Source organism: Penicillium crustosum (assembly GCF_028827405.1).
Source record: "Penicillium crustosum strain IBT 35664 chromosome Unknown utg000005l_segment0_segment0, whole genome shotgun sequence".
Classification (NCBI taxonomy): domain Eukaryota; kingdom Fungi; phylum Ascomycota; class Eurotiomycetes; order Eurotiales; family Aspergillaceae; genus Penicillium; species Penicillium crustosum.
Window position 1 is genome coordinate 2727381 of NW_026623126.1, and position 14262 is coordinate 2741642.

General features: G+C 48.0%; 3 protein-coding genes across 3 annotated transcripts; 2 read left to right on the plus strand and 1 right to left on the minus strand.

Moving 5' to 3' along the window:
* Positions 1-660: 660 nt before the first annotated feature.
* N7487_011720 (putative beta-N-acetylglucosaminidase) lies at positions 661-3774 on the plus strand (the record flags this gene model as incomplete). The annotated part of the gene is made up of 4 exons (XM_056879450.1): positions 661-710; positions 917-1035; positions 1100-3612; positions 3664-3774. 4 exons carry the CDS (start codon positions 661-663, stop codon positions 3772-3774), a joined length of 2793 nt encoding a protein of 930 aa, XP_056724769.1.
* Positions 3775-7060: 3286 nt separating this feature from the next.
* Positions 7061-8934, plus strand: N7487_011721 (uncharacterized protein; the record flags this gene model as incomplete). The annotated part of the gene is made up of 3 exons (XM_056879451.1): positions 7061-7209; positions 7306-8569; positions 8641-8934. The coding sequence occupies 3 exons, from the start codon at positions 7061-7063 to the stop codon at positions 8932-8934; spliced, it is 1707 nt and encodes a 568-aa protein (XP_056724770.1).
* Positions 8935-9718: 784 nt separating this feature from the next.
* N7487_011722 (cleavage/polyadenylation factor CFT1) lies at positions 9719-14238 on the minus strand (the record flags this gene model as incomplete). The annotated part of the gene is made up of 7 exons (XM_056879452.1): positions 9719-10802; positions 10868-10943; positions 10998-11196; positions 11256-11621; positions 11674-11841; positions 11894-12207; positions 12267-14238. The coding sequence occupies 7 exons, from the start codon at positions 14236-14238 to the stop codon at positions 9719-9721; spliced, it is 4179 nt and encodes a 1392-aa protein (XP_056724771.1).
* Positions 14239-14262: the final 24 nt, after the last annotated feature.

Genomic DNA, 14262 nt, shown 5'->3' on the forward strand with positions numbered 1-14262 from the left:
AGGAGTTGCATCCGGTGATGTCGGTAAAAAGCTGAATGGACTGAGATATAGAGTGGCTCAGTGCAACCCTACGGAGTACTGATATGTAACGATGGTAGCATTGTAGCCGTATGGTATTGGTATTGGAGATGTCACATGACTGGATATTGCATCCGGATTACAGTTACATACAGGTCACATGATGACATACTGTATAGGTAATGCTCGGATGTATATGTATATGTCATACTTACCTACATACGTACATACATACATAGGGATGTACCTAGGTAACTACATATGTAGTGAAATATAAATATGTAATTATGGATATGTAGTTATTAATATGTATAATACAATGTAAATGTAGAAGATGCCAAGATATAATCCCGTGACCTCAGCGGGGGAACTAAGCTCCTATCTCGGGGCCCTTATCTCTTTAGTCCCAGTTCCTTTCCCCGACATTTGCGGCTCTGGGGGAAAAGACAAAGCTCCCGAGGTCCAAATTTTGACTCCTGCAACCCTTTTACCCCTTGTCACCTGATGCGTGCACGCGTGCACTGGTGCACTGGCTTCATATTTCTTACCTGTCAGACGTTTGCGGCCACACCTTGAATCTCCCGACACTGCTCCCTTTGCATCCTACCTTTCTGGGCCGCTGCAGGCATTCCTCCTCGGGCCATGGCCCGGAAAGAGGACATGCTGCCCCCAGGTTGGGAAGACCTAGATAGGTATGTCGATCTCCTTTTTTGCTTGGCTCATCCCCTATCGGCGTTAATCCTCGCCCCCCCCCCCTCTCTCTTCCCTCCCCCTCCTCAAATCTGCCTGTCGGGGTATTTCCCTTCATTGTGGAACGTAGTTGTCAATCTGGGGAGGGTATTTTAGATTATTTCCACTTTAGGAAATATGACACCTCGGGCGCGCTGACATGGCACAGGCAGATGGGTCAGCTCTTTATGATGGGCTTTGATGGAACTTCAGTCAATCCACAAATTCGATCACTCATTGAGAATTATCACTTGGGTGCCGTGTTGCTATCTGCCAAAAATCTAAAATGTATCTTTTTCAAAAGGACCCTCCATCGCCAGTAAACTTTGGACAGTCACTGATGCATTTACAGCGGCCGAGGATACAACCAGATTGGTTCTGGAATTACAAACTATTGCGCATGATGCAGGCCATCTCGTTCCATTACTAATTGCCCTGGATCAGGAGAATGGTGGGGTCAACAGTTTATATGATGAGATCTATATTCGCCAATTCCCTAGTACTATGGGCATTGCAGCCACTGGGTCCAAATCTTTGGCCCACGAGGTAGCTGTCGCGACAGCACAGGAACTCAAGGCCGTCGGGGTCAATTGGATCTTAGGACCTGTTTTGGATGTTTTGACCAATGTGCGGAATCAACCATTAGGTGTTCGTACCGCCGGTGACGATCCTCAAGAGGCGTCTCAATACGGTGTCCAGTTCATGAGGGGTTATCAAGAAGCAGGGTTAGTAACCTGTGGGAAACACTTTCCATCCTATGGTAATTTGGAATTTCTCGGCTCCCAGACGGATGTCCCAATTATTAGGGAATCTCTGGAGCAACTCAGTCTCAGCGCGCTTGTACCCTTTCGCAATGCTATAACCCAGGGCCTGGACGCCATGATGGTCGGAGGTGTTTCATTGTCATCTGCTGGGATGAACGTGATGCACGCCTGCCTGAGTGATCAGGTGGTCGATGAGCTCTTGAGAAAAGATCTTCAGTTTCAAGGGGTGGTCGTTTCCGAATGCTTGGAAATGGAGGCACTCACACATAACATCGGCGTAGGAGGTGGCACAGTGATGGCCAAGAACGCCGGCTGCGATATCATCCTTTTATGTCGGTCATTCCCCGTCCAGCAAGAAGCCATCAATGGGTTGAAACTTGGCGTGGAGAACGGTATCATCGGCCGCCAGCGAATTGAGCAATCGTTGCGCCGCGTTTTAGATTTGAAGGCGCGGTGTACCTCATGGGAACAGGCACTGAACCCTCCGGGGCTTTCTTCACTTACACAGATGCAACCCTCGCATACCAACCTTTCCACCCGAGCCTATAACTCTTCCATCACAGTGATGAGAGATAAGAATAATCTACTTCCGTTGTCCAATGTCATCGAGGCAGACGAGGAACTTTTGCTTCTGACTCCGCTGGTCAAGCCACTCCCAACGTCCGCGGTTTCTCTTTCGGTCGCGGAGTCTGCGCATGGGTCACTGGATCCATTGTCTTCGGAACGGACCTCCTCGATTCTGAGTGGCGAGGGGGTCTTCAAGGAACTTGGACGATCACTCTCGCGGCAGAGGAATGGGCGCGTGTTGCACACCTCCTATACTTCCAACGGCGTGCGTCCCATCCACGAAGACCTCATCCAAAGAGCGAGTGCTGTAGTCGTTGTCACGGCAGATGCCAATCGCAATCTATATCAGCAAGGGTTCTCAAAACACGTCTCCATGATCTGCCAATCACAGTATACCTCATCCGGTGAACGCCGCGAGAGGCCATTGATTGTGGTGGCCGTTAGCTCACCCTATGATTTTGCCATGGATTCATCCATTGGTACTTATATATGCACGTATGACTTCACGGAAACTGCCCTTCAAGCATTGGTCAAGGTCTTGTATGGCGACTTGACACCCTCAGCGGCCCTGCCTGGCTCCATTGGTCGAACGCAGAAGATTCATCAGTCTCGACAGCACTGGCTTGTCGAAAATTGGAACGAGGATCGCGACTCTTTCGCGTTGGATGCTCTGCTCGAGACTGTCCGTGCCGACTGCGCACTGGGCCAGCCATCGGAACTTCTTGGAGTTACCGCTAGCAGCTTCTTGCTACGAAAGGAGGATGTCGACGAAGCCCATTTCGTTGTCCGGAACAGTAGCACGCAGGCCCTCTATGGGTTCTGCGCGACCTACTTCTTTCGATCAACAGGCACCGGTGTGCTTGCATGTCTCATTGTGGACCCTTCCCGAAGGAAACTATCAATCGGACATTCCCTTCACAGCCGCGCAATTCGGACTTTACTTCAACGGGGCGGGATGAAACGCTTCCAGCTAGGATCCCGATTACCAGGGATCTACCTTGGAATTCCGACCGTCAACCCTGTTGAGCGCAAGCGGCTACGGCAATGGTTCGCGAACATGGGGTGGAACACCGGACTTTCACGACCAGTGTGCAGCGTGATCCTCCGCAACCTGTCGACATGGGTGCCGCCCGAAGGACTTACTGTGACCCTGCAGAGTGCCGAGGTCACATACGACCTCGTGTATGGCTGGGACTTTGCGCCCACCATCCTCGATCACATTAAAACATATGCGCGACAGGGTGTGGCCGATATCTACCGCATGGCTCTGGGTGGCGCGCCTAACTGCGGGATCATTCGGGCCAAGCGGCCCTCCGACGGGGTCATCCTCGGGAGTATCGTGATCTACAATGAGCGATCTGCTTTGGCGGAACACATGCCTATGTTGCGCGCCACCCAGGGTTCTGTCGGAGGCATTTCATCCCCGGTCATTTCTCCTTGCGGTGAAGATTACTCCACGGTTATGCAGGGCCTGATCCTGCTGGCTATCAAACAGATCCGGAAATTGAGTGCTAATGCCGTGGTTATGGACTGTGTACGTTTTTCGCTTCCTTCCCCCCTCCATTTATCCTCTAACAAAAGATAGGTCGACGGCGACAGTAACTTTGACAATCTCTCCATGATGGGCTTCACTATGCTCCACAGCTTTGAGGAAGTGAACTGTGACGCAGCTACGTGGACGATGATGCATACGTAGTCGAAGAGATCAGACTTGACTCGATTCCCCTTTTCATTTTCTCTTTGTACTCTTTTCGGCTCTGTTTTCCTTACGTCTATGATATCCATATCGCATTGGGTTTGGTATTTATTTTATCCTATTTTCTTTATTTCTTTCTTTTCATTGGATCCAGTCCATTTTCTTTGTTTCACACGATCCGGTAACGGTTTCTTCGGAGGAGTTTCTTTTGATACATATTGACTCATTTTTCATTTTGGGGGCACTTGGTCTGAGGTAGGACGGAAAGTTTGTCCTGGCGTCATTTGGTCCAATCAAATAAATACATCTATGATCATCTATGATCACAGGGTTCCCACTGGCGATCAACAGAGATATATGTTGTATATCTGCATTATAGAAGTATGTGTTCCGTAAATGTGGAATGTTGTATGGCTCGTGGGGATTCGAGTTGAATGAATTGACTTGGATGGATTCATGTATATCCAATATGTACGGAGTATGTACTCCGTACTTTGTACTTCTTACCTAGACTAACTAGACCGTCGGCTACGAGTTCCATCCATACTTGTTATGCAAGATTTATATTAATTTACGGGCAATATGAATTCTAATTACTTTTTAGCTTTCACAAGGCATCACGATTAAAGCTGTGATCTTACTGGACCGGAAGTCCGTTGGAGCTCGACCTTGGCTAAACTATAGATGTACTTCAAACAATGCGCTTCTAACTTCAGGGTCTTACGGGGGAAATTGTGGGAAATTGTGGGAATTGTGGGCTTAGAACGGAACTCCGCTTTGGCGCCGGGCAGAAGCCAAGCATCCACTTTTTGGGGGTCAAAGAGGAAAAAAGAAAGAAGAAAAAAACAGGGTGTTATGAGTGTAGTATTTTTGTCTTAGTCTTTGTTTTTTTTTTTTTTTTTTTTTCCTTTTCGTTTTTACGATGTGACATTAGAAGGGAATTAGTATATAAAGAAGAACCCTTCTCTCTTGCCCTAGTCGTTGTCTATATCTTCTAATCTTCTACTTCGTATAAAATCAAAGATTCAAACCAAACAGGTTTCTCGGGCCTCGGGGCCTAACTTTGACCCGGGCCAATGAGTTTTCTGCGTTCAGAGTTTGAACCAATTTAGTTTTCTGTTTGCGTTAATAATTCCCTCAGTTGTACAAGCGGAGCTTCTTTTTATTTTTATTTTTTTTTTGGGCTGAAGCTGAATTGGTCTCCTAGAGGTCTCTACATTCCTAATCTACGATTCCAGGAATGTTACAGAGATATTTCTTAGAATATAAGCGGTACATGATCCATACATTCTCATACTACATGTATAAAGCTTTTCGGGATTTCAAGCCCAAACCCAAAGGATAGATTGAGACCGTTGAAAGAGCTTCCAACCTTGGAACCTTGGAAAATTAAACCTTGGAACGAGCCCATAGTTAACCATGGATGGCTCCCGTGGTCAGAACCTTGGTATACATTTGTAGGCTGCATCGGGAAACGCGCCGGAAGAAGAATGAAAAAGGAAAAGAAAAAAGAATGAAAAAGAATGAAAAAAGAAAAAAAAGGAGATCATTTCGGTAATTATCAAAACGGGTAAATGCACATTACTCTTCATTGGTGCACATGCGAAAACGAGGAAGCTTCTCTCGCCACTCAATCTCCCAGTCTCTCTTACCGTCTGACATCCCCGCTGGACCATCCTGTATCTCCTTCCATAATGGATTTTGTTTTATTGAAATCTGGAGAGTTTCCCCAGATTATTTATTAAGACAGCTTTAAAAAAAAAAGGTGCACATTTATTATGGATAGGGAACTATACATACTACACTAAGAAAGTATATGAAGTATGAAATTTGAACCTTAGACCTTTGTACGGAGGACGGAGTAGATCCACGGACATCGCCGGACCTGAGGCCAAACAGCTCAACTCTCTAGGCTACCGAGGCACTTATCGCTCACAATATTACATGCATGATAACATTGCAGATTGCAGATTATTATTACCGTTTTCAGTGGGGCGCTAATAGCCAAAGTACAGGGTCCAGCAGAGTACGGGGGGCACCGGTTTCTGATCCAATGCGCCGCATATTCTGATTGGATGCCGGTTGGCCCCTACAGCTGCAGGTCAGACGGCCGATGATGATCATCCTTAAGGCGAATGTGATCACATTGTTGAGATGTAAAAAGGGAATTATGTGTAGATATATTGTAGAAAGCAAGCTTAGACAATTATATATTCATTCCGACCTTATACAGTAGACATACGAGAGTACCGACCTTTCGGTACTCTTCACTCCAATATTATGAATTATATTATTAATATGTGGCGTTTTCAGGAGGGGGGGGTCGACCCGAAGCAGCAGTACCTTAATAGGCAGGTGGGTATTCGTTAAAGGAATTTAATATTTTTAGATTATACCTAGGTACAGACTACTTGTATCAGAATTGCCAGACAAAAGTAATGGGAGTGATTGTACGGAGTAGATAATATCAACCTCCGTTGATCTTCAGGGCCCAGCGAGAGAGATGATTGCCGAGAGCCGGCGATCAAGTTTTACCCCATCAGTGCTGAGGGATTTGCATGTTTAATTGTTATTGGATATGAGTGTCTGAGATACTCCGTACTACTCCGTACCAAAAATGATTTAAAAGAAATTATATTTGATATTTGATATTTTGTATTTAATTTTTAATATTTAATATAAAATGCTAAATATTAAACAAAAGGTAAATCTATAAACCTCTAAACCTCTAAACCTCTACTCCGTGTACCTAGGTAAATTATATAAATTAGATAAATTATCTATAAAAATAAAATAAAAGCTGACTCAGCGCTGCGTTCGTTCTCCGCAAAAACCGCGGCTCCACTATTCCCCGAATCCGTTGATCGTTTGGGTGCAGAAGGTCGAGATTCCTCTCTTTCTCTCTCTCACTCACTCACTCTCTCACTCTCTCCGGTGATTTGTTTCTTTTCATTTCTCTTTAGGGACACACTTTAATACCTCTCGATACCATCTATACCCACTATAATCCTGACATTTCCATTTCCGTCTCAAATGTCCTCTCCGCCTTCACTCCCGCCTTAGCCTATCTTTCCGCTCCGTTGCTTGCAGCATTCCCCAGGTCTTGTCTACTCATCCTTGGGCTTCTCTTCGTCTGACCTCTTTCTCTTGCCCTTTCCCTCTCTTCTTTTACTTTATTCCTTTCCTCTCCTCTTTCTCTCGCTGTCTTTATATAAGAGACAATTCTATAACTATTCCTCCCCCGCATCGTCTACGGGTGTGCCTCCGTATCGCATAGGCTCTTACCATGGAGGGCTTCGATACTATGGCGATGCCGCCATATTTGGCCAGTCCCTTGTCACTTGGGAATTTGCAGAGTACCGACTATCTCAATGCCATGTCTGGCCTGGATCTACCGGATCACCGGTCCAACTTCGATTCCGAGACCTTTGTTAGGTGATTAGATCTCCAAGTGGGACGAGAGGGGGTGGATCATCCACTCCCGCTCGACGGTTGAAATTGTTTTTTTTTTGCTAATTTAATATACAATAGTGAGGATCTCGCTAACTTTGCGCCTCCTAATTTGTCACATCAACTGAGACGTTTCTCTTCCGCATACGATGACCCTTTCACCGAGATGGTGGCGCCCTTTGACCCAGCGCCTCAGGAACAACCCCAGGACTCGTCGATCGACCACAATAACAAGCTGTTAAGCTTTTCGGTACCGATATATCCCTTCACACTCCTGACCTATTCCATGCGCCAAATCCATTTATCGGTGGCGGCACAGTTGCACGGGATGTTCTTTCTCGCCGAGTCCCCCTACACAACATCCCCTTCGGAAAATGCCCCGCCACAACAAGGTGCCGAGTTGACGTGTTATCGTCGCAATCTGTTCCAAATTACCGGTTCAGTAACTCTGCCCCGCGGGATGCGCTATATCATGACCGACCAAGGCGACCGAATTCCCATCCTCGCACAGGAACTCACCGTATCAGCCACAGAATCCGTGGAAGGAAACCCGGTGAAGATTATCTCGGTGCCATGGAAGACCCCTTCGGCGGCTGCTGCTAATTCTGGCACGGTACCCGAGGAGAATAACCCTAGCACTGGCGCTAAGATCGAGAAGGAGCCTCCCCCAATTCCCTTGGACATCATGGCGGGTCAGGACATGGATTCAGACTACGCAACCTTCCCTATCGCCTGGAAGCGTCTACAATTCCGTGTCGCGACCGCCAACAACGGTCGCCGAAAGGAGCTACAACAACACTTCGTTGTTCGCCTCAAGGTGGTCGCGACTTTATCCACTGGTGTGAAGATCCCCATCTCGGAGGTGCAGTCAGGCCCTGTCATCGTTCGTGGTCGCAGCCCACGCAACTTCCAGTCACGCAAAGATCTACCCCTTAGTGGGAGTGCTGCCGCGTCGCGCAAGAATGCCCAGGCCAACTCCTCGAATTCCGCTATGAACCGCACACCGACAAGCGATTCCGTCCCGCGTCGTGCCAGCGTGACTCCCGCCAAGACGAAGCCAGGCGCCCAGAGCAGCTCTCCTGAAACAACATCCGTTCCCCCGCCGAGCATTATGCAGCAGACCAAAGCAACCCCGGATTGGACCCCCATCCCCCAGTCCGCATCAAACATTGTCATGTCTCATGCCCCCAAGTCCATGTTCCGTCATTCCAGCCCGGAGCAACTCTCTCAGGCCGACTCACATCGCCGTATCAGTTCCACAACAGCGGCCGCTGCACCGATCAATTTGTCGTTACTAGACGAGGAAGAAGGCAGTGACCCTAATCTCCATCTTGACCAGAAGATGGTGTCCCCTTTCGCTACCGAGTTGTCACATCAGCGATCGCTGAGTCTCGACCAATCTGCCCCCCTTCTAAGATGCGCAAGCTCTCTCATGCTGTCTCTCAAACCCCCTCGCGGAGCGTTGCTTCATCCATGCCGTTGCTAGAGACTGCCAACCTGCCCCAGTCATTCGCATCATCGCTCCCCTTTCCGAACGAAAGCACTGATCTTCTCTACGAATACTTCCCCCTCGGCATGGATGACTGGCAAGCCCCTGTCGATGCTGTCTACCGACCACATGTAGTGCATCATACCAACATGCCGGAGATGAAATTCGTGGCCTCTAGAGGCCGGAGCAAAAGGTACTTTGCCGCAGAAGACGTGTTCTAAACATCCCCAGTACTGGTATGTTGGGTTAATGGCGCTGGGTGGTGTCTGTCTCTTCCTTGCATCTGCATTGTCACACTGGGATGAGGTGTTTCTTGAATTTTCTTTTTTGGGGGGTTGTCATTGCTTTTTTATTTTTTTTTATTTTTTTAGATTTGGCTTTGTGTTTTCCCATAAAACACAAAGTACGAAACATGGTTGATTCCAAACTGACATGTCGAATGTGTTACTGATCTTGATGCTCAGTCGGGAGGGGATGGATGGTTTCAAGGATCTGATTTTAATCTTTGAATACGAATCGGGCAAGGCGAAAATGGCGAATGTGGCGTGCTTGGGCGTTTTCACTTGATTTACTCGGTTATTTTGGTTGAATTTTTTACATGTAGGAATTGGACGGGGATGGATTTTGGATGTACTTGGATTACCCACGTTGGGATTGGCACTGGGATTGGGGTTGGCACTGGGGTCTGGTTTTTTTTTTCCCTTCCGTTTTTGTCTTCTTTTTTTGGATGTGGTTTAGTGGTTTAGTTATATCCCATTGTGTTATGATATCACGCTATTTGATCGTGATGGGGCTTCTTTGGTGCAGCGAGAACCCTTCATTCAGCTATGTTCTCGTGGCCATACCCCATGCTATATATTGAAATCCTATCTTGGGCTGCCCACTTACTTCTCTTTTATGTTCCGGAGAATGTAGACATGATAGAATCAAATTGCAACAGTAAGCTCACTCAGTGAGTCGATTTTTGTCATTTCCTTCTAATGCACCGAAAAGGCGTTTCCGGCATCATAGATATCCGAGTCCATCACCGCCAATAGTCTCCAGATCAGCCTTGAGTTCCCATTCCGTCGCGCCAACTCGGCCCGCAATCTCAGTCTGTCGCTGCTTGCCCATATTCAGCCATAGACGCAATAGATTGCCATCAACCATACCACGGCCAGCAGCGCCATCGCTTTCTATAGCCCGGAAAGCACGCGGGTTCAGACCGGCAGGATGGTCGACGGTGTTGATCAACTGTGACTGTAGTGCTGATAGTCGACGGTATGACTCCTCAGCAACCGACGTCACAAGTGCCAAAGACCCATTTTGCGAAGCGATAAGAACCTGGTGTTTGGCGAAGGTCTCATCCACGTCCATTGCTTCTTCAGATGACTCGGTGAGCTCCGATGAAACTGCCGTGCGAGGCAGAAGAGTGATTGATGATGCGAAGTTGCCAGTGTAGAATTTGCTTCGGCTGAGGAGTCGATCGCCGTTGGAGGATTTGGGGTCTTCCGGGTCGTATTGCAGGACGTGCAGGTTGCAGTCGCTATCAGCGACTAGCATGTACAGCTTGTTCCCGTCCGGAAGGAAGTCGGCTGCCACCACCTCCAGGTACTCGGGGTCTTTTCCGAAGAGTGTCATTCTATATGGCTCCTCTGAGTAGCCGGCGAACCATAGTCCCTTCACGGCATCTCCTAGGATAACCATGCCGGTGCCCTTGAGCTCTTTGGCAACATTGACGTAGCATTGCATGTCCATAAATGCAACGGGAAGAAGGCTCCCATCTTCCTTGAGACCTCGGACCATGCACTTCTGTCCCTGGGCTACGATTATGAACCCTTGGCCACCGATGCCCGACAGGGCGGTCACTGCACCCTTCACGGACTCCTTGCCAATCAGCTTGAGTTTGCGGCCTGTCTCCGGCTTTTCGGGATCTGGGGCCACTTTGATCACATCAAAGACATAGATCGTCCCGCGAGCTGGCATATCTTCCCCCTTAGCAATGGCGGTTCCGACCACGATTAGATCCCTCCGTTCGTGTGTATTCTCCGAAACCTCAATATTCACGTTTTTCACCGCTGTCACCTGCTCATCGGGATCCAGAGGGTAACTAGATATATTAGTCTTCGGAACTGTCACATCTTGAGTTTATGGATGAATTTGGGGTGGATTTACCTGTCAATAATGGACCATGTCTTTGGACTGACGACCTTGATGCTACTTTCGGGGATTTTTGGACAAAAGGATAGCTCTTGAGATTGAATTAGCATAGCATGATGGGAAAACGCTTGAAGCAATCACGAACCTTCATTCCGCCACTCAGGGTGCAGATCATCACTCTCCGGCAACTTGAAGTCACCTTGGCGGCTTGTGCCGAGAACATAAGTCTCAGAAGAGGTCGAGTAGGCCAAAAAATCGACTTGCTCGTCAATCGGAACTTTGCGTAATGTCCACGGGTAGTCAAATTGAGTTTGAGAAGGTAATTGACAAGCCCGAAGACAACTCTACAATGACAGAATTAGTAAATGGAGATAGCATCACAACGGTGAACGAAAAGTCTCACCTGGGAATCAACGTAAATGAACCCATTTTCACAGCCAGTATCGGCCGAATCAAAGGAACTTAGCCAACGTGTAAAGCCTCCTCTAAGGCGAATGATGTGTGGTGAGCTCTTTGCAGTCTTAAATACAAAGCTTGATGAGGCTCCCGGCATAAAGATGGTGCTAAACCCCGAGACATTAGGAAGAACCCTCAGGGGTCTCAACCGCTGTTGTTTCTGTATTTGAGAGGATACTTCCCCTGAAGGGGTTTTTGGTAGAACATGATTTGACTCTCGGAATAATTGCAAGCGACGAGACGATGCATGACCAGCATTTGCCGGGACTAGGCTTGGTTTATAGAACACTAGATCGTCATTTCCGGTTCGAACCTAGGATGCTTGAGTTAGAGATCAGAAAAGCCATTGGCAAAAGGTTTCTTACGATCAGATAAGGTGAAAGGCTAGAACTATCACCGAGATTTGCAACAGCGAATTCCGTCAGCGTCTCCCGATTATTAGATCGTTTGGGCGGCTCGGTCGACAATATGGGTGGTAAGCAGTCGACGCCTTCAATGATCGCGATCAACTTCATGTCAGAAAGTCGGAAGATCTGTAATCTAAGTCAGAACCAATGCCTAAATCTTCTTTTTGCGGCCACCTACCGATAGCTTATACTCCAAATTCAATAGGAATAGAAGCACCTCGCCTTCTGAAAAGTCCTTCGACGATGAGCCTGCAACGCTGAATGACTGTGAATTATCATGATAAAGGCATCCGGAGCGCCATTGTGACGAGCTAATCTCATTTGAAAGCGGAACTTCATCGAGGTCACCACTTTCATCCGCCTGCAGAAGCAATACTGATGAATCATCCCGAATAATCACAAGATAAGGATCAATAAAGCTGGCGCTCACAGCCACACGCTCATCACTGGTGTCTTCATCCCAAACGGGGTAAATCTGTGACAATCCCAGGTCTGTAAAGTTTCACCATTAGCTTATGCAATGCTTGCCAGCAGGCTGGAGTAGAATGTACCTATGTCGTAGCTTCGGACTTCATTCCGCAGAACCTGAACTAGACGAGTATCGCCTGCTAAAGATCCAATATCAATTGTGGAATCTTCGTTTGGGTTGAACTCTGGTGCTTTAAAAGGGCTCAAGCTTTGTTCTTCCACGATGAAGACCTCATTCACCTCCTGCTCCGAATCTGTAGACCGAGAGATAACCACATATCGACGAGAGGGGTTGTCTATACTGAAAGGCCCTCTCCTTTTTTGGACACTGGCTGACCAAACACCATCCGCGTCATCGACTTTCAGAGACATGGCAGTCAAAGGATCAATTTCGCGTTTGATGACTACTAAGCCACCGCCTCTGTCTGAGCCCTGAGATGCCACCAACTCCAGTTCTGCGGCAACAGTTTCACTTGCAGTTTGGCCTTTGCGATCCGTATTCGAGAAAGCTTTGCCCAAAGTGATGTCCCTCAATGGACCAATGCTAGGAAGTTGATCGTTCAGTCGAAAGTTATAAAATTCGGGGGTTGAGTTGTCGGTCCCCATGCGATTATCGACTTGTGTCGGCCCAGGCACCGAGGAATAAAGGTCATCATCTTCCATCTGGTCATCATCATCCGACAGACCATCCGGACCATCCGCTGTTTGTTTCAACTCAAGCCGAGCTTTTTTAACAGAGGCGGATGAATGCGACCATTCTAGGAGCACCGAGTCGGCATCTTCGCTGCCAATGAAAACATTTCCATCCCCGAGACAAGTGGAGCAGGAGGCGGCCGACTTCAAAATATCCCCACCTGCATGCGCCGGAAGGGAGTGAACAGTGATACCGGAGACAGACCGACCATCAAGTTTGAATTTGATCAATGCCATGTCGCCGGATGCAAGTGCTAGGAGGAGGTCACCGCTATCACCACCAAGTCGTTCAACCACGCAGCCTTCGAGGCGGAACGCCAAGTCCGATTGGTCGGTCATTGAAAATGAAGAAACCTGCCTTGAAAACTCATTAACTCCCACCGCATTGGTTTTACCGGCTTGGTCCACATGAACAATTTCATTTGAGCCAAGAAGCAAGGCACCTCCTACAGGAAGTGGGAGTGCCACGACTTTGAATAGATCACTAGGAAGACGAGATACCGAAAGAAGAGTGGTAGAAGCTCGTTGCTCAAGGTCCAGTGTAAACACGGCGTAGAATACCACGTCCTTTCTTTCATGGAGAAGGGCAGTAGAGGTTGCGACTTGAGAATATAAAATTCCAAACGTCGGCTCCCTGTATTCGTATAAGAACGCAAGACTTATGGGGTGTAGCAATGAAGGGTCCAAGGCAGTCAATGGCAGGACGAAAGACGAGGAGTAGGGTGTTTGGTGTATTGGTCCTTCTTTGCTATTCTCAATTTGTGCTCCTCCACCAGAGTTCTGATTTGGGCGTTCTCCGTCAAGCTCCGAATCGTAGTCGTCCATAACCAAGTCATCACCTGCCTGATGAAAGGGCAAAATCGCAAGGTTGCGAATTCCAAAATTGTACACCGCGCATCTGCTGCTTGGGTCAACGCTCAGAATGCTCCCACACCGGCTCAGGTCAGGCACCCAGGGGCTGCGGGTCAGGTCATCCCGCTCGTAGTAATGGATGGAAATTGTTGAGATTCCATGACGCTCAGGGTCCCACTCAATCAAGCTGAGCTTGGCGTTGCGGACTGCAATCAATATGGCTTCTCCACCACTCTTGGTGTTCAAGATTTTGACTCGGCTTAAATCAGTCACGGTTCCGGAGAGCTGGTATTCTTTTTCCAGTACTAATTTCGTTTCTGGTTGAGAAAACTGCAAAGATTGGGGCTCTGGACTTTCCTGCGGTTGAGAGGAGGCCACTTTAACGAGAGAGAAAACTTGCAATAGAGAGGTTCTGATAACAATCAAATTGCTGGCGGTGGCTGAGGTGAAAGGAACTGCCAAAGCATGGGTGACCCCCGTGGGGGGTAATAGCTCTGTGTAGCACTGCATTTGAAGACTTTGTCCACTGCCAAA